We start from the raw sequence: 27,837 nt of genomic DNA, 5'->3' as shown, positions 1-27,837 counted from the left end.
ATTACACAAAAGAATATACATTATGGTACAGGGTACTGGAACCATTTACAGTGATAGTTCATGAAAAATATGCCATATGAACGTATAAGAAAAATTGCGTTCATTTATCACTTAAAACTTAAATCATGATTAACAATCCCATAGTAATTTAATGATCAAAGATGTCCTAAAAGTGTTAATGAGAGTTGTAGCAATTCCAAACGTATTTGTGAAAATAGTTTATGAGTATTTTCTTGATTCGTAGTTGGCAGGTGTGTGTAAGGGTACACGCACCTATAGACCAGTTCACGAATTTAGGAAGCTAGGGTACACTCACTGAGTCTACAATACCCTAAGTTATCCACAAACTCAAGCCCTTAGGGTACGCGTACTGGGTATACATACCTTCCCCTTTATACGAAGTCAGAACCTTGGGGTACGCGTACTGGGTATGCGTACCTACCTATGTTCTGGAACTCGGATGTTTAGGGTACACGTACTGGGTATGCGTACCACCCTTTGTTCATATTTCAATAGTTCTAAAAAACTTTTTTCATGATTTGAAACATTCACAATCGCTATATATATGAAATATCATTTCTAGAGCAATTTCTAAAAGATCAGCTTGAAACAAAAATAGCTCTTGAATAATAAATTGTTCTTAACTAAGACTGCTAAGGATTTATGAACATCCATTGCTTGAATCATATTTTGAGATATTTAACAAGACAAGCTTGACTGGAAATTTCTTCTTTGCGATATTCAATGTACTAAAATCATACTACATAGTCTCATAAAGATATAATGGTAATGCCTTGAGTAAATATGATTGTTCAGTCTTCACATACCTCTTTGTCGACGAAGTTCTCCAAATGTCTCCGTCTGATCTTCAGTCTTCAATCTTCGACAGTTATTGAATGATGTATGATACTCAACTACCATACTCTAATCCTAGTCCGAGACTTGACTTTAGAAGACCATAAATCAAGACATAGTTTTGTGCATCTAACATTGACAACAAGCTTGAGATATCAAAACTTGCGAGTTTGACCGAGCAGTGCTCTAACATAAATTATTTTTCTTATTTTCCCAAAGACCTGAAATTTCATACCCACTTTACAGTGTGATTTTATACTTGACAAAGGAACATATTGTTGCATCATAAGGCATGACCTTACTGCCTCAGACATGCTATTATAGACAAATGTATGCCTATCTAGTAGCACACCTAGATTTAGACATAACGCTTTATATAAACTCATGTAGCGACCTAAATGCCAATGTCTTATCTACCTGCTTCAATTTATTGATGAAAATTATGCTTGGGATGGCCACTCAAGCGCATATCCAAATATGAATGGAAATTGTATTAAGTGGAAACATAGGGGAAATGTTTTGTCCCACACTGCTTAAAGCTTGAAGGTTTTTCTTGTATATAAGCTATATGCGTATGAATACAAGGCGAAGGTGCACCCTTTTCTTAGTGCTTCACATCGAAGCGCCGCACCCATCCCGTGCATGGCGTGGACGTGGGCGCACGCATGCACTTCATATGCTCGTAGCGATGAACACTTGGAGCCTTTGATTTTATACAATGAGATTCAAATTGGACAATCAGGATTGCACGTAGAATGTTTTAAATCAAATATAACAGTTATCATCTAATGGTACGGGTTAATCCAAATTAGTTAGATATGATCTCACTATCCATAATGAACAATTTGAATAAATGACTGTTGGGAACAATGGTGTGATTTAAACTACGTGACTGTTAATAACAATCATAACTTTTGAATTGACAACTGTTGGGAACAATTACAGCCGTTGCCAAAGTTGTTGTTTCAACATTATGTAAACTCTTCGTCTTGTTGAGTTTGAGAGACGGAAATTTGGTTTTGTCCATCTGATATTCTGAGAGACTGTAAAAGAGAGTTTGTGCATCATTAATCTGCGTTCGATTTTTGGCGTTCATTGAAGTGGTGTTGAACATCAGCATCTAGGACAAAGCATTAAATGTACTAAATAAAGAGATCACTCGCCTCAATACCCATTGTTTGTTTGTTTAATTGTTTTTTTCATTAATTCTCGTTTTAAAGATCATCTTTACAAGTTTGTAAAGATTTGGGGTTTACTGATTCTGATTTGGAATCAGAGATTTGGTAAAATGATCTTACGATTTGAATCGGTAACAAGATTTCCAACGGTCTAGCTTTGGCTGTCCACCCCATTACAGGGCATAGGTTCCCTTGGACTTCAATATGGGAAGTATTGAGACGGACATGGGATACGGACACGACACGGACACAGGGGCCTGCAAAATTTATAATCATCAGGACATGGACACGTTTATATATATATATATTAATTAACTAATTTTTATATGCCAAGATCATAGTGTCATAGTATATCAAATACATTAATCACGCAAATACATGGAAAAAAATTCAATTTTATGCCATCAGGTTAGCCCGTATGTAGAAAAATGAACTATTATACTAATTTCCATGACACACTAGATTACCAAAGTAGTAAAATGGAGTATAGATTTCAATACTGTGCCGTGTCGGTGACACGAACATGGCACCAATATTTGCGTGTCGGTACTTGACAGATCAATAGATATGAACCAACCAGACGGGGCCTGAACCTATATGTGCACAAGGTGCTTATTTCTTGGAACCCTTTCCAAAAGAACCTAAAACATCTCCAATCATATTAGTGCCGCATCCCCACAGACTTTATGCTGATATCTGGATATTCAAGCTTTAATCATGTTAAATCATTCATTTGAGCAACATGTAATACTTAGCATAGAAGGATTCACTCATTCATGATTTCCACAAAAAGTGAGAAAAGTATACATTAATTTTCTCTATGTACATGATAAAAGATTGTTCGAACCATCTCACATCCCACTGTAAGTTGCATCAAGAATCTTCTAAATACATATATTAATTATTTAAAAATACAAAGCAGATCAAAAGAATGGGAAAAATGAGCTTAGTACTAGCTAGCTAGTTTAAAGACATTACCTTTTGTTGTAGTGGTTTTTTAACAGGTTCATGCAGAAATCAATTAACAACAATTTTAGTGGGTTGTCCTCTTACTCTCAAAGTCCCATACTCCCATCCCATTTTGACAGCTCTTGTTTACTTTCTTTTCACCTCATTCTCCACTCACTTCCACAACCAACAACCAGTCTATGAATAATCAGTAGCCACTTTCTCCATTTTCATTTCCACTGCATTTGTGATCTCTTTCTCTCCCTTTCTGTGTAAGATGTCAGACAACACAGAGGGATTTTTGAGCGATCAACTATCAAGACCAACTCCAATCTTTGGACTAAGATTATGGATTGTATTGGGTATATCAGTTGGTACAGCTTTCGTTCTTGTTCTTTTTCTGATAGCACTATGGTTGATGATCTCCAAACCCAACAAAAGTACTAGTAGTACTTCTAAAGACAACAACAAGTCTACTTCTCAAATCAGCTCTACATATCCAATGCATGAAATTCTGATTGATAAGTCGAAAGAACCAAAAAACCATAAAGAAGTTAAATCTCAAATTGCATCAAATCCATTGCTTGAATCAGAGCTAGTTGGAAAAGTTGTAAACGGAGCGCTTCTGAAGGAGGATAGTAGTTTAGTTGGGGTTCGAAAGGTGCAAGTCGAGGTTTCGCACCTGGGATGGGGTCATTGGTATACTCTTAAAGAGCTTGAAGAAGCAACCAAGGGGTTTTCCGATGACAGAGTTATCGGTGAAGGTGGATACGGAATTGTGTACCTTGGCCATCTAAAGAACAACACCAAGGTTGCAATTAAGAATTTGCTTAATAACAGGTATATCAATACTTAAGCCCTGCCTCATAACTTTATTTGGTTAATTTCATGTTATATATGCAGTTTAGAAATTCCATAATTAAATAGATGTATTTACTTCTTCAGAGGACAGGCTGAGAGGGAGTTTAAGGTTGAAGTTGAAGCAATTGGACGTGTTCGGCATAAGAATTTAGTAAGATTGCTCGGCTACTGTGCTGAAGGAGATCACAGGTACACTTCATTTTACACGCGAAATCCTTTTCTATTTAGAGCTGAGTTCATGTTAACAATCAAATGGCGTACTTCTGGCTATCTATCTGAAATTCATATATCTGGTAGGATGGTTGTTTACGAGTACATGGATAATGGGAACTTAGAGCAGTGGCTTCATGGAGAGGTAGGACCTTATAGCCCTGTTACATGGGAGTCCAGAATGAACATTATTATTGGAACAGCAAAAGGGTATGTAACAAGGAACTTAAACCCATCCATGATATTCATTATTCAGTTTCTTGACTTGTTATTGGCAAGGAACTAACTCATTTCTATTAAATTATAGGTTGACATATCTTCATGAAGGGCTTGAACCTAAGGTCGTTCATCGTGATGTTAAATCGAGCAATATTTTGCTCGATAAGCAGTGGACTTCGAAGGTATCTGATTTCGGTTTAGCAAAGCTATTGGGCTCAGAGAGGAGTTATGTCACAACCCGTGTTATGGGAACATTTGGGTTCGTTGAAATATCTCTGTCACTCACTCTCTCTACACAGACATATGTGAACTGAGCTTAGGAAATAACTGTGTTTCTATACATTTGTAGATATGTAGCTCCTGAATATGCAAGTACAGGCATGTTGAACGAGCAAAGCGATGTATATAGCTTTGGAATTCTTATTATGGAGATCATTTCTGGAAGAAATCCCGTGGACTTTACTCGGCCTCCAGGTGAGGTTAGTATACCTACGTGCTGATTAAATGTATATTCGGTAGTTACAAATGTTAAAATCTCTTCAAGTTTATTGAGGTACTATTTCTAACTGCATGCAAGGGATGTTCAGGTTAACCTTGTTGATTGGCTTAAAACAATGGTTGCAAACCGCAATGCTGAGGGAGTTTTGGATCCTAAGCTACGGGATAAACCATCTGCAAGGTCACTCAAACGCAGTCTTTTAGTTGCCATAAAATGTGTTGATCCAGATCCTCAGAAGAGGCCAAAGATGGGTCAAGTGATACATATGCTTGAAATCGATGATTTCCCATTCCGAGAAGTATGTCTGTGTTCTCGCATATTCAGTTCTTGTAATTCTATTGCATTTTGTTATTTTCCTCATATTGTAGTCCTTTCCTGTATTCAGGGCCGGCAAGCTGAAGGCAAGAACTCAAAACATGCAAATGATGGTATGAAATAAAAGCAGGATTCAGCCATTAAGGTATTAGTACCTTGTGAGACGACAGACAAGCTGGCGGCGCAAGCTGAAGAGAAACCAATTATATGAAACGGAAGATGTAGATCAATATGATTTGGAGACCAAAAGAGCTGGCCGAAGGAAAAACCACTCTTTTACTCAGAAACCTACATTTTAAATTTATGTCTTGTGCCTGTAAATTTGTATCCTCTTGTGACTCTCTCTACATATGCATTGTGGTCAAGTTTCAACCTAATTCTGTTACGGTAGTATAACTGTATTCAAATACTAGTTAATGTTATCATATAATTTTTCTTCCTCTGGATTTTTCTGAAGAGTTTCATCTTTTTCATTAAGCCATTAAAGTTACACTGCCGTTAGTCCTACAGAATCCTTTACGAACAGTGCTTTTCTTGACAAAAAGAGAAAGGCTTAGATGGGTGGCCATAATTATTATCGTATTGCTCTTGTTGTCAGTACCTGCAACAACTTAGTTAGGTAAACAACGTATTAAACACTACACGAGAGTGTCGGTGAATTAAGCAAGGTATCATAATCCATTGCCAACTTCTTCTTATTTTTTGCATAACGTGTTTTCTCAAATCATTTAGCTGTTAGTGTCATCAGGTACATGATAATGATGCCTGATATGCTTACTGCGAAGCTCCCCTTTCTCCGGTTTTCACATCTGAAAAACATAAATCACACAACTCCTGAAAGGTCGGCGATGATTAGTCACGGTTTTCCAGTTCACCAAAATAACTATCCTTGATAGGCCATGTTCATGCCACCTCGCATGCTGTAAAACAGAAAGTGCACGATGGCTGGAAAGCCAAAGTTCTTCGGTCACTTTTTATTCTTCTCGTGATGGGATAACTGCCAGTGAGATAGTTGTTTGGTCACTATGGCAGGAAACCTTAAAACAGCCTTAAGTTAAAAATTACTAAAGAAAGAGAAAAATTGATTTGTCTTTCAATTATGTTACAAACGAGCCAAAATGGTCGATGAGTTTTTTGCAAAATGCGGTCTCTGCTGGCTTGCTTGGCGAATTTAGTTAACTGCAAAGCCAGCACACCCAATAGATGAGAAGAAAACAAAACAACAGAACAGGAAAAAGAATCAAATTTATTAATAATAGCTCTCAGTAGCACTAATTGGAAACAAATGCGAAGTTGCTAAGTAGAGTTCGTCTCGCTTCACTGCAGTTGATAAGGGGACACCTGCAACAGTAAGATAACAAAAGAACCGAGTACAATTTCTTCAGCCAATCTTAAGGTACCTGACTGGCTGTATCTGACTCCTCAATATTTGGCTTCACCAGGATCTGAATGATAACAGGTGGGTTACAACATCATGGGGACTCCAGAGAGTGCTCGAGTACGTTACACTCAAATACAAAAATCCGACAATCTTCATCCATGAAAATGGTACCCAAAGATCTTGTTTAGCATTAGTCTTACATATGCTCCCCAAGATGCTTCAATTATCAACAGCCAAAAGTATTGGCAAATGACATGTGACGGAATCAAATTCTGGAAACAGGATATTCAATGTCAAATAACGACTCGTCCAGTTCTCCAGATCGTAATGACACAGAAAGAATACAGTACTTGGAGAAACATGTTGAAAGTGTGCTTGTATTCAAAAGGTATGTAGTTCTACCCTTCTACAGATATAACATTATAAACTTCCTTACAGAAATATGTCTTTTGTTGGTTTAAATTGTCAGTGTCAATTAACGCAGTTAGTTCCCGCAGTTAGTTTCCGATTCCTGTAACAGTTTTCGATTCTGTCAATTCTTTTCCCCTTTAGCCGAGTAAAACAAAAGCAAGGATAGGATGAGTTTCAGCTTACAGCTACAAGTTGCATCTTATCAATTTGCAGAAATGGATCAAAGGTGAGGGGTTACTTTGTATGGTCCTTTGTGGAGTTGACTTCAATGACAAGGCTCGAAAGAGGTACCCTAGGCTGTCAGCTCATTGGTATTCATCCTTTATAAACAAGCGCGACACTAGGAGGAAGATAGTGGCATTTACTGACTAACTCTAGAGTTCATAATGTACTTATAGATCTTCTGTACCCCAACTCTCAACAATGAACTTTACGAGGTGAAAACAAATTGGTCGTACTTCCGAAACTTGTGATTGAGACTGCAAGAAGAGCAACAGGGAACTTGAAACCGTGCCTGTTAAGCAGCTAATGGATAATTTGTTCAGAATTTTTGTTACTATACAAGCAGACTAAATATAAATATGCCAGATAGTATTGCTAAAAATATAAGTAAACAAAACTAAACCCAGCTGGGTTGTATTACTTGTATCGTTAATCTTTTCGTGAAATGCTAAATGGGAAAATAGTGAAGAACTCCCATAAAATTTACAGCCATGATAACAAAAGCATGCTCGAAGAAACCACTCCAAAGAACCACCCCATCTTAATAGATGTTCCATCTGAGGAAGCATTACCAGATTTCCGACTTGGTGCTGGTTCAGGTGTTTCGGCCGCCTTTGGTGGAATGTCGCACGTTCCAAAAGTTGCATTTGCCTATTATTATGACAATTTTTTTTTAATCAATAACCAAGTAAAAAATGAAAATAAGTATGGCAGTAGCAACTTAGCAGTACTGTACCCTGCAATAGGAAATGCTGCTGCATCCGCAAAGCGGACCATTAGCGACATCTACAGCCTCTGATGCTCCTCCTCCATCACTTCTCTGCAACATAAAGTACACCTTGTTAAAATTTAATTCCGTTTGAGCTTTATGTCTATAGCAAGTTGTGTTAAGAAGTACCTTGTAGAAATCAACAGCGATGAAGTTGGGCACCCGATTCCCTGCCGCCTCACCACATGTCTTCAACATGCTAATCAGTGGAGCTGAATTGTATTTGCATGCTTGCACTAGGTCTGGGTTATCAGGGAAATAGTTTTGTAGGACAAGTGATCTTGTTTTCGTGCTCATGGGAGATGATTCTGCACGATTTGGACAGGAACCTGCCTTCAGCCCACCATCACCATCTGCAATTCAGCTCAAACATTACAATTTTCAGATGATTCCTGAAAATTTAAGCCAAAGGTGATAACAGAGTAAAAATAATCACATTGGTTTTCCACAACGTATCTCCACTCGTGTGCTATACCCTCAGAAGCCTCCTTCGCTGATTTGGAGGTAAAGACCACTAGTCGTTGATTCTTCTGAACCATGTCATCTACCGTAGGCCAATCTTCACCGTTTTTAGGCATCCTTGAAACTGGGAACCAGTATTTCCTAAGGCCAGCGGCATCGAAGACTTTAGTCAAGCCCTGAGGGGATGCGACATAATCCTCAATAAAAATGGTTATGATCTCTGAAGGATTTGCATCCAGAAAGACTTGAATCTCTTTCAGCACGTTGATAGCAGGTTGCTGGAAGTTAATAAGCAAGTTACATTAATTTACAAGTATAAACTAAACAGGATGGCAAACTCAATCGCGCACAATTTTGAGTACAAAAGCACTTACAAATGCGGTGAAGTTATAGCATTTCCCACCAAATGAGTGACACAACCAGATATCATTGTTGAAATCATACATATCAAGCATCAAACCTCGAACTCCATTCTGCAAAGAGCTTACTATTTTAGCAAAATCGGTCATTTAATAAGAAAACTTCTCTATTATAAGCAACTCGTATTCCCGTCCTTTGCAATCATTTACAGACTTATCCAAGTTTATCCAAGGTGAAAACTATTCGCACAAAGCATCTGAGGTGAAAATGAGTCCACATTTTGGTGTCACAAGAGCATATCCCCATCCCATGTACAAACATACATTGCCATGCCCATGTGACGGTGGTTGCTTTTGTACCAATACTTTTGTTATGTACTTTCAATGCCACATTGATACTGTGGGCCGGTGGCACATTTAGGATTCTGACATAATTGTTGAGCTGATGCCACATAAAATCACGTTGAGATGAGACATCAGTCAACTTTTATGTTTTTTTCTTTAGAATGAACACCAAGTCCTAGCCCCCACCAATATCAATTATTGCGCTACACATGTCACTGTTTACTAGACTAATATAAAAACTATTTTACATTCTGTCAAAGAAAATGTCATTTAGCTCTGCTTCAAAGCAAATTCCATCAATATCAGTAGCTATAAAGATGTAACCCTTTGATTACAAGCCAAGCAACATGTGGCACACGGTCACACAGCAAATTGGAAAAAGAAATCCTACCATTACAACAAACGACACCTGAACAGCCTTAAGATTACTCACGTATCCTTCATTGACCAAGTCAAGAAAAATCAAATGACAGAAAAGTGATAGGATAGCCAGTGAAAATGAGGGTCATTATGGTCCACCAACACCCAAAAAAAACCTAGGAACACGGATAGGTAATAGGTTTTTGACTCTTTCCCCTATATCTAATTTTTCAAAAGTTTAAAACTCTTCTTTTTCTTTCAGAAAGAGAAGAAAAAGTACCACCGCGAGTTCCCGATACTGCATTTTATTATATCCTTGTTCTTTTTCCTTAAATAAGATAAAGCTACTCAATGATATAAGGGTGATATCGTCTTTTACACACACCGGCTCTGTTCACCATGTTCTTCAGAGAAACAATCCTTTTCCGACTAAACAAATCAGAGAAGTTTTAGAGGGAAAAAAAAACTTACATTGAGCTGACTGGTGATGGAATCCTGTTGATTCTCCGGAGTTATAATATTCGATCCAGTTTGAGATTTTTGTCCCAGAAGTGCAAATGAATTGTGAGTTGTTAGCCATGTATACTTGTTGAATGGCAAAGCTCCTTTCACCTAAACAAAATAAAGATAATTCAAAATTGAGAAGATGATAATCAATGATGATCGAAATCTAAGTATTGAATTTGGGAAGACGTACTTTTGAAATGGGATTAGTAGGTTGAATTCTAGTACATCTTGGTCTAGGATGTCCATTAGCAACACAGGTTTCACAATGTAATCCTGCATCACAGTTTGAATTTTTGGCACAAGTTTGTCCAACCTAAACAAGAAAAATCAAAGATGTTAAAAACGAAACATAAACAGAGAAGTTTTGTAATTCCAGAGAGAAAGAGAAATTCAACCTTGAGAGCGGAAGCAGAGATGAAGAAATGAGTTGCAAACAACAAAGTTGCAACAATGGCGATATACAAAGATTTCTGTCACAAAAACAAAAAATTGTCAGAATCATATGATTAGAGGAAGAAAATGGCGATAGATTAATTAAGTAAACCAAAATTAGAGAAATAAGGTTTAGTTTTTTCATGCCTTCATTGACTCTGGCTGCACAGAGAGAGATAGAGAGGGAGAAGGAATTGTTTTTGGGGTTTTCACTCTCAATCTCTCTCTAGGGTTTTGTTTGTTTTTGATTTTCTGATCAGAAACAAATATTAAAACAAAATATTCAGTTACTAACTTTTGAAAAGGGAAGAAATAGAAAACAAATTTCTGGTGATTGTAAAACGGGACACGGTAACCCAACTCAGGGGATGGTTATTTTCTGTTACGACTTAAATTTAAGCTAGGTCTAGTCTGTTTCTAGAACGCAAGATTTTCATATGGCATACCGTGACGGCTTCACCTGCTCTTTCGTGTAATACGCTACCACTAATGCATAACATATTGAGCCTGTAATTTTAAGTCGTCTACGCCTGTTTATCTGCATTTCTATAATCATAAATCTGATGATTCATGAGCGCGTGACCATTGTCGGCCGGAAGCCTGTAATGCGTGACAACCTTGGTCAACACTTGAAATCACCAACCCAAAAAGCATGACTGGTTTATACTCTTATCATCTAATTCAGGTACAGACACCTACCGTCCATGTACATTTCTGTGTTCTCACCCCTATACAGTGCCTGTTTGGACTTCGGGGAATAATTAATTTGTCTTTCGTGTTTTTCTTTTTTGAATTTGAGTCTTTAATTTGTCTAGAAGGTAGGCGGGGTGTATTTACTTTTTCTGTCTGCAAGTTTATTTTGATGGAATGAATGTGAAGTTCACAGTTTCACACTGATTTATTATGACTTTTACTGTTGTCTTGATTCCATGGAATCATCTTATGAAGTTGGTAATCGATCTTAGAGTGTCTGAGATATGGTAGATTTTTCTTCTCTTTTTAAATTCCAATGTGGAAGTTGAACGTTTCCAGGAAAGAACAAATGCACAGGTAAGGTAAGGTGAGAGGTTACATTGGTGGGTTGCATGTGTTGAATAATTTAATGAATATATAGATTAGTGGAGATTTATATAGTAAACTTCTATTAACAAATTGACAGTCTTCCTAATCTTATTTCATGCTCAGATCAGATGTGGTTGTTGAGGAAAAAACAAGAATTTGAAACAAAATTTAGGAACAGACGGAGAGAAAGTGTTTAGTTAGGGCAACTCAATCAAAGGGTTAGATAGAATTTGAAGGCAGCACAACAACCCCTTGGCCTTGGGTCTGATTAGGTATCCCTTGCCTTCTAGGAAGGTTAGCAACTTAATGTGCGACTGTTTGAATTGATTTGGTTCTGCTGATAAACGTGATTCCTGCATAGTGAGTCAACGGTTTTCAGATGATTCTACTGTGTCGACAGCCACTCTTTTGTCCGGTATTCGGGTTGCTATAACAAACCTTGCGCTCGGAACTCTCGTAAATTTTTTTGTTCATGTTTTAATGATCGTCGGGGACATTATAAGTAAGTGTCTTGAGCCTATTACTACTATATGTCAACTAGGCAGATGCTTCAGCAGAATCAACACCCAGTAGAGCCTCTACTCTTAACTAATTAGACTACTAGGTCCATCCATTTCTCTCCGAAACCTCTTAGATAGATATCGTCATGCCACCGCTGCTTGGTGCTGCAACCATAAATCAAATTTGAAAACGAATCTTAGATGAAATATTACACTCCATAATCAGGCAATCGTTTCATCCAGAAAAGGTATGCTCGCGAACACAGTCATCTCCAACATTCTATGCTCTCCTAAAACAAATTAGTTGGTTTACAAAACGGGCCAGATGATTTTAACTTTTAAGATCAGAATTCTATCCTAAAATGGGCTAGCGAGCTATAGTTATAATGGGCGGCATATTGATAATAGATTGATGATTTTAAGGTTTTAACTTGAACCATAATATTGAGCATACCAAAAACTTTATAGGCATAAAAAGTCATTTTCTTAACCAGGGTGTATTGATAAGGGGTGTCTAATGGGTATGCAATGACCTATACACTCTTAAACACTTCGAAAATATTGATTTATAGGCTTTAGGTTCGGCTGACTCGTGTTGATGAGTTATCAGCCGAACTTCCCGCTGTAGACTGAATTCTTTCGATCTTGTTTTGATCATAACTTCTTCGTCCAATGTCGGAATGACCTCATTCTTTTTGCGTTATCTTCGTATTTTCATTCTCTTGAAGATGAAGATAAAATCTACTTGATTTTAATTGGTTAAAATCTACGATTTTCATTATATAAGCTGAACCATTAACATTTTTTATTCCTGAACTCTCAGGAATAGGTTCGGCTTACATCTATGAGCCGAACCAACCCATTGATGAACAGTTCGGCTTACATCTATGATCCGAACCTCACATAATTTTTCTTCCAGATCACACAGGACTAGGTTCGGCTCATTATGATATTTTTAAACAAGCCGAACTAGTTGGTTCGGCTTATAACAATAACACTTTCAGCTTGCCGAACTGTTCATTAGTTGTCAATATCCAGGTTTCAGATCAAGGTTCGGCGCATAATTTAGGTGAGTTGTGAGTCGAACCTAGGTTCGGCGCATAATTTAGTTGCGTTGTGAGCCGAACCTAAGTTCGGCGCATAATGTTGTTGTTTTTTAAGCCGAACGGTTCTTCAAATTTTCATCCTGAAAGTGTATATGAACAGTTCGGATGATACGATTTTCATTATATAAGCCGAACCATTAACATTTTTTATTCCAGAACTCTCAGGAATAGGTTCGGCTTTCTAGGAAATTTTATACAAGCCGAACTAGTGTCTAGCAAATGTTCGGCGCATACCTAAACAGTTTCAGTTAGCCGAACTGTTCATAAAGGGATCGGTCCGGCTCATAAATGTAAGTCGAACCTTTTCATCCTCCAATGGCTTGGGAATCATTGGTGTAGTTGATGTGCATTTTCCTAGGTTTTTTAGATGATATATGACCCTCCTCATCCTCCATTGAATCAAGAATTAGAATTTTCTCACTTTATCTTTCTCTCCTTCTTAACCAAACCAAAATTTTGATTTTTTTTCCTCAAATTTTTCATCTAAACAACTCTTATAATTCTGAAAATTATTTTAATCACTAAACAAAATATTTAATCACTAATCAAGATTATTAACACTAATACGTAAAGGGCATATTTTCCATTAAATTTTTTTTGGGTTAAGGGGTTATCTGATTTTGCTATTTCACAACCTTTTTTTGTCTTCATTCAGTATGCCTTGGAAGATTTTGGTATGCCCAATATTATGGTTCTTTAACTTTTGGCATGTTTTATGATACAATTTAGGGGTGAACATGGGCCGGTATGGACAAATTTTCTCTTTATCCGCATCCAATCCAATTCATATCGGATTTTGAATTTGGCATCCACATCCAGTCCAGCATCCAGCACATTTGCAACTAATGGATGCAAGTGATTTAATGGGTTTATTTTAAAACTAAAATTTATACCTAGAAAAATAAATCTTGAGATGTAATAATTTCTTTCTTTTCTTTGTTGCTCTAAAAATACGACAGTACAATGAAATTTGTTGAATTATGGGCAACTTGAGACCTAATAGAAAGGCCTAACACTGGACAACTCTTTCACATTAGCAACTAATATCTAATGAAATTATAGAATACACTACAATTAATCCCACCAGAGGACAAGGTAATGAAAAAAGTGTTTGTCATTGGAGTTGCGACTACAACTAGGAGTGAGCATTTCAGATCAAAAAGAAACTATCCCATCTCAAATTTGACCCTTTGTCATCCTAATGGGTCCATATGTCCAACAAATTTTCATGGTTGCACGTAGGCCCAATCTGTAATACGTTGGATTTCAAAAATCTCATCCGCAACTAGCCCATTAGCAAACTGTCTGGTCATCCATCCGCACAATTACGGTTGGACCGGACAAAATCTACGGATTCAGGGACAAAGGCCCACCCCTAATGACATTACTGTTATACAATATTACAACGTTTTTTTTGGGTTCAGATGGAGTTTAGATTCATAATATATTCACCGAAGCAGGTCAAGATAAAGTTTTTATACTTACTAAGGTACATGCCAAAATAGATGATTTGCCAAATTTGTACTTACTAAAGTACATGCAATAGTTGCAAGCATTCCACATAGCACGTCGAGATAAAGTTTTTATTGCATGATAGAGTGTTAATCGATCAACTGAGCGGTAAATCTCCATCGCTAGTGATAAAGACTATATCTCTATTTGTCTCTGAGTTTTCTTGTATTATATATTGTATATCTGTTGTGAAATAAAGAGGAGATAAAAGTAGAGAGAAGAAAAAGATAAATTATATAATTTGTGTGATATATAAAGGTTTAAAGCTCTATTTATAGAGTTTAGATACTTGGTGCCCAAGTAATAGGGTTCCACACCCTCCCCAGATGACCATAGTGTCCAAGCTAACTGCCCTGTTAAAACCTTGTCAGGAAATCCCAAAGGTACAAAACCTGATCGAAGGAAAAAAAAAAGTAAAATTATGAGCGAACCTATAACAGAGCTCGACATGCATATGTTGCCTCATTAAAACCTTGACAAGGAAAATAAAGTAGGACAAAACCTTTATGTAGAAAAAAAAGTACCATGTAATAGTCAAGTAAAATATTTTTTATTATGATACTTCCCATGATAAATGCTTTAATAGGATCTTCGTTTGAAAATCTTGAAGTTAAGACTTCCCAATTTTGATGAACTAATTTCTAAAATGCAGAAGATTGTTGTTCTTTCGTGAAGAAAATTGCTAGTTGATAAAGTCTAATTTTGTGTTAGTCTTATAATAGTTGTGTTCTTGAGTCTTCATACTTCTTTAAATACATTTAAGGACTTGTGTCTTGGATTCCTTGCTTCTTGGAGAAAATTTGAAGAAGTAGTTGATGTAGCTTCTTCAAGAAAGGCCAAGATACAAATACATCACTTTATGTGAACAAAACTGTATTTGTGATTCTGGTTCAGAAATACATTCGAATTCCTAGGAGATGGTTATGTTGATTTGGTCAAACAAAATGACCTAGTTGATGGTGAGAATCCACCATATAACGAAAATTCATACAACCCTCCCTTGGACGACCACACCATGTTGAATTAAATTTCCTCACTAAAACCTTGCCGTTAAAAACCCAACGGAAAAAAAATTATGGACGAAGGAAAAAGAGCACAATATCAACAATTTGAATATAAATTTAATGTCAGCAAGATGTTGCCTCGTCAAAACCTTGTCAAGAAACAAAGGAAAAAAAAATACAACTTTTACGGAATGATGGATGCTACTCAACTGTATGAATATTACAGCGAACACGCATCAAAATCATCACTCTAGCCTATACCATATACAAGATTTATGCGAGCATAATATTAAACTGTAGATTTAATAAAAAATAATATTTATACTGCTAAAGTGTTGACTTTTATGTTTTTAAGGACTCCTAGAAATACCTATAGATTCGATACCATCAAGTAATCCGGATTTTGGTACTTTGCAAAAAAATTTAAGAAACACTTAAAGGATTGTTAAACCGGATATAATCGAGTAAGGTGGGTGGCTGAATATAATTTGAATCCTCAAAGGATTACCAATTTTGACCATATTATATGCAATATGAGTCCTTCAAGAGTTACCAGTGCAGAGTGAACAAAGTATTATTGAGCCAATCCCAGGATTTGAGGAAGAAAAATAAAACCCTCAAATCGTCTTTAAAACCATCATATTTCTCATACAATGCATGAAGATTACACCAACGAATAATTTTCATAATTCAGGTTTAAACATTTAAGGTATTAAGTCTTGGATCCAAATATTGCGCTTCAAGAGATATCAATCCAACATAATTTGGATTTCGTGTCTACCAATCACATTTGTCGGTATTCGTCTGCAGAGGGGTTCACAACCACCATCATTTATTAGTATCTACTTTAAATGAATATTCGACAATCATTAGTTTATAACGATCCCACACAATTGTCTAGTGTGCGCATATTTTGAAATTTTCTAAAGTGCTACTTGTTGATGTATAGTGCAACATATATTATTAAATAGAAATAAAATTGATAGTTTGTTCACAATTTTGATCATTTTTCAGGTGCATTGCATTTGGATCTTTTTGCCCTAGTAATTGCACGATCTCCACTCGATTCTTCGAAACTGCTACGTGCAGAGGTATTCTTCATGCGGAGATTTTGATCATCAATAATCTCACTGTCGGAAAACTAGTTCCTGCAGAAGCAAGATGAAGTGAATCCATTTGAGTCTTTTTTCGATGCAAGACCAGTATATCCAGATCTCAAAGATATGATTTCTTTGGAAAATTTAATGTCACCACTTATAGCTATTATTTGCAATGGACTTCTACAAAAAGTAGTAAACACTTCATCTAGATCATGAAGGCGTGAATCTTTAAAAGACAATTTATTTTGGCAGTAAACAAGAAATATATTTAACCATTTTATAAGCCTCAATATTTTTTTCCCTTTTGTTTGCTCTCCTAATGAATTTTCAAATGTAAATGAAAAAAGTTATATATATGTACAAGTCAGGATCCCAAATGCTATGTGGGAAGCAAAACTAATTGTGATTATAAAAACTCATTTTATTAGAGCCTTTTTCTATTTAAGGGTAGTTATTTTTCGGGAATGCAGCATAAGCAAAGGCAGAAAAATTGGAGCCTTTTACATTTCAGGATAGTTATGCATTGGGCATGCAGTACAAAAAAAAGCAGTTAAGCAAAATCCGGAGATAAAATATTGATACAGAGCAATCTGAAGAAAATGGAAAAATCATAAAATAAAATAAAAAATGTGTTATATACCTATATTTAATGACTAAGATGTCCCTGTGTTCAAGATTAAGTTTTCCATATAAATAGCGCATTAAAAATATGTAATTACACACAAATGAATAAAATTTTCTCTTATTATTCTTTTCCTCTACTTTTGTCTCTTCGTAATTTGATAACGCGTTATCAGCACGTAGTTCCAATCACTAAGCAATTTTCGTTGTTACAACCGATTTATCTAATTCTTTTCCTATATTTAGAATATAATCGAACGTATTCTTTGGTTTTCTAAGAAATAAATCCTATTTTTTTATAACTAGGTTTTACTTTTTTATTCTTATTTCTTTACATCTAAATCTAAAGTTAACTTTTAGTTTATATGATGTATATGAAAACAATAGTTTTTTGATTTTTCCTACCGTGTTTTGATTCATTATAATCATACTATAAACTTTTCTTATTTTTTAATCACTTGTATACCCTTACATCAATTTTGAATACGATTTATAACAAAGAAAAAAATTAATCACATTAATCACGTTCATCATATTAATATTATAGTATTATGCTTCTTAACTAAAGAAGGTTTTTGTTCCTATTGTAACAAGATTTTCCACGCTTGAAAATTACATCTAATTGGTTAATAATAAGATGTGAATAGTTGGTCGTTTGAAAATTATCAAAACAATTAGAATTTTTTATTGAATATATCAAGTATTATCTGTTAGAGCATTGCTCGGTTGAACCCACCAAGGGTTGGTATGTCAAGGTTGGTTGTCATATTTTAGTATCAAAAATCAATTAGAGTCGCTTGATTAAGAAAACTAGAGACAACTTCGTTTAAGTTAGAATATAAAGTCTAGGAAAGTTGAGACGTACAAGTATTGCTCCGACGACCTGAAGAACGTGAAGAGTAACGACTATCTGATGGTCAATAATACTGAATTTACTTGTTTCCGTTCCTACGTTTCTTTCAAGTCGTTTAAAATTGAAAACATAACATGCAAGGTAATATATGATATTCTAGTATTGGACTTGGTCATATTAGTATGATCAAAGTGTCAAGGAAGAACGTGAATTACAAACTATAACGATCATTTAGATGGGTTCACAACCACCATCATTTATTAGTAGCTACTGTAAATGAATATTTGACAATCATTAGTTTATAACGACCCCACACAATTCTCTACTGTACGCATATTTTGGAATATTCTAAAATGCTACTTGCTGATGTATAGTGCAACAAATATTATTGAATAGAAAGAAAATTGATAGTTTGTTCACCATTTAGATCATTTTTCAGGTGCATTGCATTTGGATCTTTTTGCACTAGTAATTTCATGATCTCCAATCGATTCTTCAAAACTGCTACATGCAGAGGTGTTCTTCCTTCATGGTCTAAACTGTACAACCACAAGGGTTAGCATCCACCAACAATCTCAACGTCGGAAAACTAGTTCCCGCAGCAGCAATATGAAGTGGAGTGATCATCCATTTGAGCCTTTTTTTCGATGCAAGACCAGTAGATCTAGGACTCAAAGATATGATTTCTTTGGAAATTTAATGTCACCACTTATAGCCGCTATGTGCAATGGACTTCTACAAAAACTAGTAAACACTTCATCTAGATCATGAAGGTTCGGCGCATAATTTAGGTGAGTTGTGAGTCGAACCTAGGTTCGGCGCATAATTTAGTTGCGTTGTGATCCGAACCTAAGTTCGGCGCATAATGTTGTTGTTTTTTAAGCCGAACGGTTCTTCAAATTTTCATCCTGAAAGTGTATATGAACAGTTCGGATGATACGATTTTCATTATATAAGCCGAACCATTAACATTTTTTATTCCAGAACTCTCAGGAATAGGTTCGGCTTTCTAGGAAAATTTTATACAAGCCGAACGAGTGTCTAGCAAATGTTCGGCGCATACCTAAACAGTTTCAGTTAGCCGAACTGTTCATAAAGGGATCGGTTCGGCTCATAAATGTAAGTCGAACCTTTTCATCCTCCAATGGCTTGGGAATCATTGGTGTAGTTGATGTGCATTTTCCTAGGTTTTTTAGATGATATATGACCCTCCTCATCCTCCATTGAATCAAGAATTAGAATTTTCTCACTTTCTCTTTCTCTTTCTCTCCTTCTTAACCAAACCAAAATTTTGATTTTTTTCCTCAAATTTTTCATCTAAACAACTCTTATAATTCTGAAAATTATTTTAATCACTAAACAAAATATTTAATCACTAATCAAGATTATTAACACTAATACGTAAAGGGCAGATTTTCCATTAAATTTTTTTTGGGTTAAGGGGTTATCTGATTTTGCTATTTCACAACCTTTTTGTCTTCATTCAGTATGCCTTGGAAGATTTTGGTATGCCCAATATTATGGTTCTTTAACTTTTGGCATGTTTTATGATACAATTTAGGGGTGAACATGGGCCGGTATGGACAAATTTTCTCTTTATCCGCATCCAATCCAATTCATATCGGATTTTGAATTTGGCATCCACATCCAGTCCAGCATCCAGCACATTTGCAACTAATGGATGCAAGTGATTTAATGGGTTTATTTTAAAACTAAAATTTATACCTAGAAAAATAAAGCTTGAGATGTAATAATTTCTTTTTTTTCTTGTTGCTCTTAAAACGACAGTACAATGAAATTTGTTGAATTATGGGCAACTTGAGACCTAATAGAAAGGCCTAACACTGGACAACTCTTTCACATTAGCAACTAATATCTAATGAAATTATAGAATACACTACAATTAATCCCACTAGAGGACAAGGTAATGAAAAAAGTGTTTGTCATTGGAGTTGCGACTACAACTAGGAGTGAGCATTTCAGATCAAAAAGAAACTATCCCATCTCAAATTTGACCCTTTGTCATCCTAATGGGTCCATATGTCCAACAAATTTTCATGGTTGCACGTAGGCCCAATCTGTAATACGTTGGATTTCAAAAATCTCATCCGCAACTAGCCCATTAGCAAACTGTCTGGTCATCCATCCGCACAATTACGGTTGGACCGGACAAAATCTACGGATTCAGGGACAAAGGCCCACCCCTAATGACATTACTGTTATACAATATTACAACGTTTTTTTTGGGTTCAGATGGAGTTTAGATTCATAATATATTTCACCGAAGCAGGTCAAGATAAAGTTTTTATACTTACTAAGGTACATGCCAAAATAGATGATTTGCCAAATTTGTACTTACTAAAGTACATGCAATAGTTGCAAGCATTCCACATAGCACGTCGAGATAAAGTTTTTATTGCATGATAGAGTGTTAATCGATCAACTGAGCGGTAAAATCTCCATCGCTAGTGATAAGACTATATCTCTATTTGTCTCTGAGTTTTCTTGTATTATATATTGTATATCTGTTGTGAAATAAAGAAGGAGATAAAGTAGAGAGAAGAAAAGGAGATAAATTATATTAATTTGTGTGATATATAAAGGTTTAAAGCTCTATTTATAGAGTTTAGATACTTGGTGCCCAAGTAATAGGGTTCCACACCCTCCCCAGATGACCATAGTGTCCAAGCTAACTGCCCTGTTAAAACCTTGTCAGGAAATCCCAAAGGTACAAACCTGATCGAAGGAAAAAAAAAAGTAAAATTATGAGCGAACCTATAACAGCTCGACATGCATATGTTGCCTCATTAAAACCTTGACAAGGAAAATAAAGTAGGACAAAACCTTTATGTAGAAAAAAAAAGTACCATGTAATAGTCAAGTAAAATATTTTTTATTATGATACTTCCCATGATAAATGCTTTAATAGGATCTTCGTTTGAAAATCTTGAAGTTAAGACTTCCCAATTTTGATGAACTAATTTCTAAAATGCAGAAGATTGTTGTTCTTTCGTGAAGAAAATTGCTAGTTGATAAAGTCTAATTTTGTGTTAGTCTTATAATAGTTGTGTTCTTGAGTCTTCATACTTCTTTAAATACATTTAAGGACTTGTGTCTTGGATTCCTTGCTTCTTGGAGAAAATTTGAAGAAGTAGTTGATGTAGCTTCTTCAAGAAAGGCCAAGATACAAATACATCACTTTATGTGAACAAAACTGTATTTGTGATTCTGGTTCAGAAATACATTCGAATTCCTAGGAGATGGTTATGTTGATTTGGTCAAACAAATGACCTAGTTGATGGTGAGAATCCACCATATAACGAAAATTCATACAACCCTCCCTTGGACGACCACCATGTTGAATTAAATTTCCTCACTAAAACCTTGCCGTTAAAAACCCAACGGAAAAAAATTATGGACGAAGGAAAAAGAGCACAATATCAACAATTTGAATATAAATTTAATGTCAGCAAGATGTTGCCTCGTCAAAACCTTGTCAAGAAAAAAGGAAAAAAAAATACAACTTTTACGGAATGGGATGCTACTCAACTGTATGAATATTACAGCGAACACGCATCAAAATCATCACTCTAGCCTATACCATATACAAGATTTATGCGAGCATAATATTAAACTGTAGATTTAATAAAAAATAATATTTATACTGCTAAAGTGTTGACTTTTATGTTTTTAAGGACTCCTAGAAATACCTATAGATTCGATACCATCAAGTAATCCGGATTTTGGTACTTTGCAAAAAATTTAAGAAACACTTAAAGGATTGTTAAACCGGATATAATCGAGTAAGGTGGGTGGCTGAATATAATTTGAATCCTCAAAGGATTACCAATTTTGACCATATTATATGCAATATGAGTCCTTCAAGAGTTACCAGTGCAGAGTGAACAAAGTATTATTGAGCCAATCCCAGGATTTGAGGAAGAAAAATAAAACCCTCAAATCGTCTTTAAAACCATCATATTTCTCATACAATGCATGAAGATTACACCAACGAATAATTTTCATAATTCAGGTTTAAACATTTAAGGTATTAAGTCTTGGATCCAAATATTGCGCTTCAAGAGATATCAATCCAACATAATTTGGATTTCGTGTCTACCAATCACATTTGTCGGTATTCGTCTGCAGAGGGGTTCACAACCACCATCATTTATTAGTATCTACTTTAAATGAATATTCGACAATCATTAGTTTATAACGATCCCACACAATTGTCTAGTGTGCGCATATTTTGAAATTTTCTAAAGTGCTACTTGTTGATGTATAGTGCAACATATATTATTGAATAGAAATAAAATTGATAGTTTGTTCACAATTTTGATCATTTTTCAGGTGCATTGCATTTGGATCTTTTTGCCCTAGTAATTGCACGATCTCCACTCGATTCTTCGAAACTGCTACTGCAGAGGTATTCTTCATGCGGAGATTTTGATCATCAATAATCTCACTGTCGGAAAACTAGTTCCTGCAGAAGCAAGATGAAGTGAATCCATTTGAGTCTTTTTTCGATGCAAGACCAGTATATCCAGATCTCAAAGATGATTTCTTTGGAAAATTTAATGTCACCACTTATAGCTATTATTTGCAATGGACTTCTACAAAAAGTAGTAAACACTTCATCTAGATCATGAAGGCGTGAATCTTTAAAAGACAATTTATTTTGGCAGTAAACAAGAAATATATTTAACCATTTTATAAGCCTCAATATTTTTTCCCTTTTGTTTGCTCTCCTAATGAATTTTCAAATGTAAATGAAAAAAGTTATATATATGTACAAGTCAGGATCCCAAATGCTATGTGGGAAGCAAAACTAATTGTGATTATAAAAACTCATTTTATTAGAGCCTTTTTCTATTTAAGGGTAGTTATTTTTCGGGAATGCAGCATAAGCAAAGGCAGAAAAATTGGAGCCTTTTACATTTCAGGATAGTTATGCATTGGGCATGCAGTACAAAAAAAAGCAGTTAAGCAAAATCCGGAGATAAAATATTGATACAGAGCAATCTGAAGAAAATGGAAAAATCATAAAATAAAATAAAAAATGTGTTATATACCTATATTTAATGACTAAGATGTCCCTGTGTTCAAGATTAAGTTTTCCATATAAATAGCGCATTAAAAATATGTAATTACACACAAATGAATAAAATTTTCTCTTATTATTCTTTTCCTCTACTTTTGTCTCTTCGTAATTTGATAACGCGTTATCAGCACGTAGTTCCAATCACTAAGAAATTTTCGTTGTTACAACCGATTTATCTAATTCTTTTCCTATATTTAGAATATAATCGAACGTATTCTTTGGTTTTCTAAGAAATAAATCCTATTTTTTTATAACTAGGTTTTACTTTTTTATTCTTATTTCTTTACATCTAAATCTAAAGTTAACTTTTAGTTTATATGATGTATATGAAAACAATAGTTTTTTGATTTTTCCTACCGTGTTTTGATTCATTATAATCATACTATAAACTTTTCTTATTTTTTAATCACTTGTATACCCTTACATCAATTTTGAATACGATTTATAACAAAGAAAAAATTAATCACATTAATCACGTTCATCATATTAATATTATAGTATTGCTTCTTAACTAAAGAAGGTTTTTGTTCCTATTGTAACAAGATTTTCCACGCTTGAAAATTACATCTAATTGGTTAATAATAAGATGTGAATAGTTGGTCGTTTGAAAATTATCAAAACAATTAGAATTTTTTATTGAATATATCAAGTATTCTGTTAGAGCATTGCTCGGTTGAACCCACCAAGGGTTGGTATGTCAAGGTTGGTTGTCATATTTTAGTATCAAAAATCAATTAGAGTCGCTTGATTAAGAAAACTAGAGACAACTTCGTTTAAGTTAGAATATAAAGTCTAGGAAAGTTGAGACGTACAAGTATTGCTCCGACGACCTGAAGAACGTGAAGAGTAACGACTATCTGATGGTCAATAATACTGAATTTACTTGTTTCCGTTCCTACGTTTCTTTCAAGTCGTTTAAAATTGAAAACATAACATGCAAGGTAATATATGATATTCTAGTATTGGACTTGGTCATATTAGTATGATCAAAGTGTCAAGGAAGAACGTGAATTACAAACTATAACGATCATTTAGATGGGTTCACAACCACCATCATTTATTAGTAGCTACTGTAAATGAATATTTGACAATCATTAGTTTATAACGACCCCACACAATTCTCTACTGTACGCATATTTTGGAATATTCTAAAATGCTACTTGCTGATGTATAGTGCAACAAATATTATTGAATAGAAAGAAAATTGATAGTTTGTTCACCATTTAGATCATTTTTCAGGTGCATTGCATTTGGATCTTTTTGCACTAGTAATTTCATGATCTCCAATCGATTCTTCAAAACTGCTACATGCAGAGGTGTTCTTCCTTCATGGTCTAAACTGTACAATCACAAGGGTTAGCATCCACCAACAATCTCAACGTCGGAAAACTAGTTCCCGCAGCAGCAATATGAAGTGGAGTGATCATCCATTTGAGCCTTTTTTTCGATGCAAGACCAGTAGATCTAGGACTCAAAGATATGATTTCTTTGGAAATTTAATGTCACCACTTATAGCCGCTATGTGCAATGGACTTCTACAAAAACTAGTAAACACTTCATCTAGATCATGAAGGTTCGGCGCATAATTTAGGTGAGTTGTGAGTCGAACCTAGGTTCGGCGCATAATTTAGTTGCGTTGTGATCCGAACCTAAGTTCGGCGCATAATGTTGTTGTTTTTTAAGCCGAACGGTTCTTCAAATTTTCATCCTGAAAGTGTATATGAACAGTTCGGATGATACGATTTTCATTATATAAGCCGAACCATTAACATTTTTTATTCCAGAACTCTCAGGAATAGGTTCGGCTTTCTAGGAAAATTTTATACAAGCCGAACGAGTGTCTAGCAAATGTTCGGCGCATACCTAAACAGTTTCAGTTAGCCGAACTGTTCATAAAGGGATCGGTTCGGCTCATAAATGTAAGTCGAACCTTTTCATCCTCCAATGGCTTGGGAATCATTGGTGTAGTTGATGTGCATTTTCCTAGGTTTTTTAGATGATATATGACCCTCCTCATCCTCCATTGAATCAAGAATTAGAATTTTCTCACTTTCTCTTTCTCTTTCTCTCCTTCTTAACCAAACCAAAATTTTGATTTTTTTCCTCAAATTTTTCATCTAAACAACTCTTATAATTCTGAAAATTATTTTAATCACTAAACAAAATATTTAATCACTAATCAAGATTATTAACACTAATACGTAAAGGGCAGATTTTCCATTAAATTTTTTTTGGGTTAAGGGGTTATCTGATTTTGCTATTTCACAACCTTTTTTTGTCTTCATTCAGTATGCCTTGGAAGATTTTGGTATGCCCAATATTATGGTTCTTTAACTTTTGGCATGTTTTATGATACAATTTAGGGGTGAACATGGGCCGGTATGGACAAATTTTCTCTTTATCCGCATCCAATCCAATTCATATCGGATTTTGAATTTGGCATCCACATCCAGTCCAGCATCCAGCACATTTGCAACTAATGGATGCAAGTGATTTAATGGGTTTATTTTAAAACTAAAATTTATACCTAGAAAAATAAAGCTTGAGATGTAATAATTTCTTTCTTTTCTTTGTTGCTCTTAAAATACGACAGTACAATGAAATTTGTTGAATTATGGGCAACTTGAGACCTAATAGAAAGGCCTAACACTGGACAACTCTTTCACATTAGCAACTAATATCTAATGAAATTATAGAATACACTACAATTAATCCCACCAGAGGACAAGGTAATGAAAAAAGTGTTTGTCATTGGAGTTGCGACTACAACTAGGAGTGAGCATTTCAGATCAAAAAGAAACTATCCCATCTCAAATTTGACCCTTTGTCATCCTAATGGGTCCATATGTCCAACAAATTTTCATGGTTGCACGTAGGCCCAATCTGTAATACGTTGGATTTCAAAAATCTCATCCGCAACTAGCCCATTAGCAAACTGTCTGGTCATCCATCCGCACAATTACGGTTGGACCGGACAAAATCTACGGATTCAGGGACAAAGGCCCACCCCTAATGACATTACTGTTATACAATATTACAACGTTTTTTTTGGGTTCAGATGGAGTTTAGATTCATAATATATTTCACCGAAGCAGGTCAAGATAAAGTTTTTATACTTACTAAGGTACATGCCAAAATAGATGATTTGCCAAATTTGTACTTACTAAAGTACATGCAATAGTTGCAAGCATTCCACATAGCACGTCGAGATAAAGTTTTTATTGCATGATAGAGTGTTAATCGATCAACTGAGCGGTAAAATCTCCATCGCTAGTGATAAAGACTATATCTCTATTTGTCTCTGAGTTTTCTTGTATTATATATTGTATATCTGTTGTGAAATAAAGAAGGAGATAAAAGTAGAGAGAAGAAAAGGAGATAAATTATATTAATTTGTGTGATATATAAAGGTTTAAAGCTCTATTTATAGAGTTTAGATACTTGGTGCCCAAGTAATAGGGTTCCACACCCTCCCCAGATGACCATAGTGTCCAAGCTAACTGCCCTGTTAAAACCTTGTCAGGAAATCCCAAAGGTACAAAACCTGATCGAAGGAAAAAAAAAAGTAAAATTATGAGCGAACCTATAACAGAGCTCGACATGCATATGTTGCCTCATTAAAACCTTGACAAGGAAAATAAAGTAGGACAAAACCTTTATGTAGAAAAAAAAGTACCATGTAATAGTCAAGTAAAATATTTTTTATTATGATACTTCCCATGATAAATGCTTTAATAGGATCTTCGTTTGAAAATCTTGAAGTTAAGACTTCCCAATTTTGATGAACTAATTTCTAAAATGCAGAAGATTGTTGTTCTTTCGTGAAGAAAATTGCTAGTTGATAAAGTCTAATTTTGTGTTAGTCTTATAATAGTTGTGTTCTTGAGTCTTCATACTTCTTTAAATACATTTAAGGACTTGTGTCTTGGATTCCTTGCTTCTTGGAGAAAATTTGAAGAAGTAGTTGATGTAGCTTCTTCAAGAAAGGCCAAGATACAAATACATCACTTTATGTGAACAAAACTGTATTTGTGATTCTGGTTCAGAAATACATTCGAATTCCTAGGAGATGGTTATGTTGATTTGGTCAAACAAAATGACCTAGTTGATGGTGAGAATCCACCATATAACGAAAATTCATACAACCCTCCCTTGGACGACCACCATGTTGAATTAAATTTCCTCACTAAAACCTTGCCGTTAAAAACCCAACGGAAAAAAAATTATGGACGAAGGAAAAAGAGCACAATATCAACAATTTGAATATAAATTTAATGTCAGCAAGATGTTGCCTCGTCAAAACCTTGTCAAGAAACAAAGGAAAAAAAAATACAACTTTTACGGAATGATGGATGCTACTCAACTGTATGAATATTACAGCGAACACGCATCAAAATCATCACTCTAGCCTATACCATATACAAGATTTATGCGAGCATAATATTAAACTGTAGATTTAATAAAAAATAATATTTATACTGCTAAAGTGTTGACTTTTATGTTTTTAAGGACTCCTAGAAATACCTATAGATTCGATACCATCAAGTAATCCGGATTTTGGTACTTTGCAAAATATTTAAGAAACACTTAAAGGATTGTTAAACCGGATATAATCGAGTAAGGTGGGTGGCTGAATATAATT

The 27,837-nt window shown here is 35.1% G+C and overlaps 2 protein-coding genes across 5 annotated transcripts; one reads left to right on the top strand and one right to left on the bottom strand.

Moving 5' to 3' along the window:
* Nucleotides 1-2,780: 2,780 nt before the first annotated feature.
* On the top strand, nt 2,781-5,531 carry LOC113289532 (probable serine/threonine-protein kinase At1g01540). Of its 3 annotated transcripts, none has more exons than XM_026538803.1 (7): nt 2,783-3,821; nt 3,927-4,031; nt 4,140-4,262; nt 4,360-4,530; nt 4,621-4,750; nt 4,844-5,068; nt 5,156-5,531. In XM_026538803.1, the coding sequence occupies exons 1-7, from the start codon at nt 3,259-3,261 to the stop codon at nt 5,207-5,209; spliced, it is 1,371 nt and encodes a 456-aa protein (XP_026394588.1). In that variant the 5' UTR covers nt 2,783-3,258; the 3' UTR covers nt 5,210-5,531. The 3 variants fall into 3 exon arrangements, with proteins under 3 accessions (XP_026394590.1, XP_026394588.1, XP_026394589.1); XM_026538804.1 differs by having other exon boundaries at nt 2,788-3,821; nt 4,859-5,068; XM_026538805.1 differs by lacking the exon at nt 5,156-5,531 and having other exon boundaries at nt 2,781-3,821; nt 4,621-4,745; nt 4,859-4,996.
* Nucleotides 5,532-7,379: 1,848 nt separating this feature from the next.
* LOC113289530 (PI-PLC X domain-containing protein At5g67130-like) lies at nt 7,380-10,687 on the bottom strand. Of its 2 annotated transcripts, none has more exons than XM_026538800.1 (9): nt 10,481-10,687; nt 10,297-10,371; nt 10,092-10,214; nt 9,866-10,006; nt 8,705-8,803; nt 8,344-8,608; nt 7,998-8,221; nt 7,836-7,919; nt 7,380-7,750 (listed from the first exon to the last, which is right to left on the bottom strand). In XM_026538800.1, exons 1-9 carry the CDS (start codon nt 10,484-10,486, stop codon nt 7,583-7,585), a joined length of 1,185 nt encoding a protein of 394 aa, XP_026394585.1. In that variant the 5' UTR covers nt 10,487-10,687; the 3' UTR covers nt 7,380-7,582. The 2 variants fall into 2 exon arrangements, with proteins under 2 accessions (XP_026394585.1, XP_026394584.1); XM_026538799.1 differs by having other exon boundaries at nt 8,305-8,608; nt 10,481-10,684.
* Between the last annotated feature and the right edge of the window lie 17,150 nt (nt 10,688-27,837).

Source organism: Papaver somniferum, chromosome 6 (assembly GCF_003573695.1).
Source record: "Papaver somniferum cultivar HN1 chromosome 6, ASM357369v1, whole genome shotgun sequence".
Lineage (NCBI taxonomy): Eukaryota > Viridiplantae > Streptophyta > Magnoliopsida > Ranunculales > Papaveraceae > Papaver > Papaver somniferum.
The sequence above is the reverse complement of the archived record's forward strand: the minus strand, read 5'-3'. Positions and strand labels throughout refer to the sequence as shown.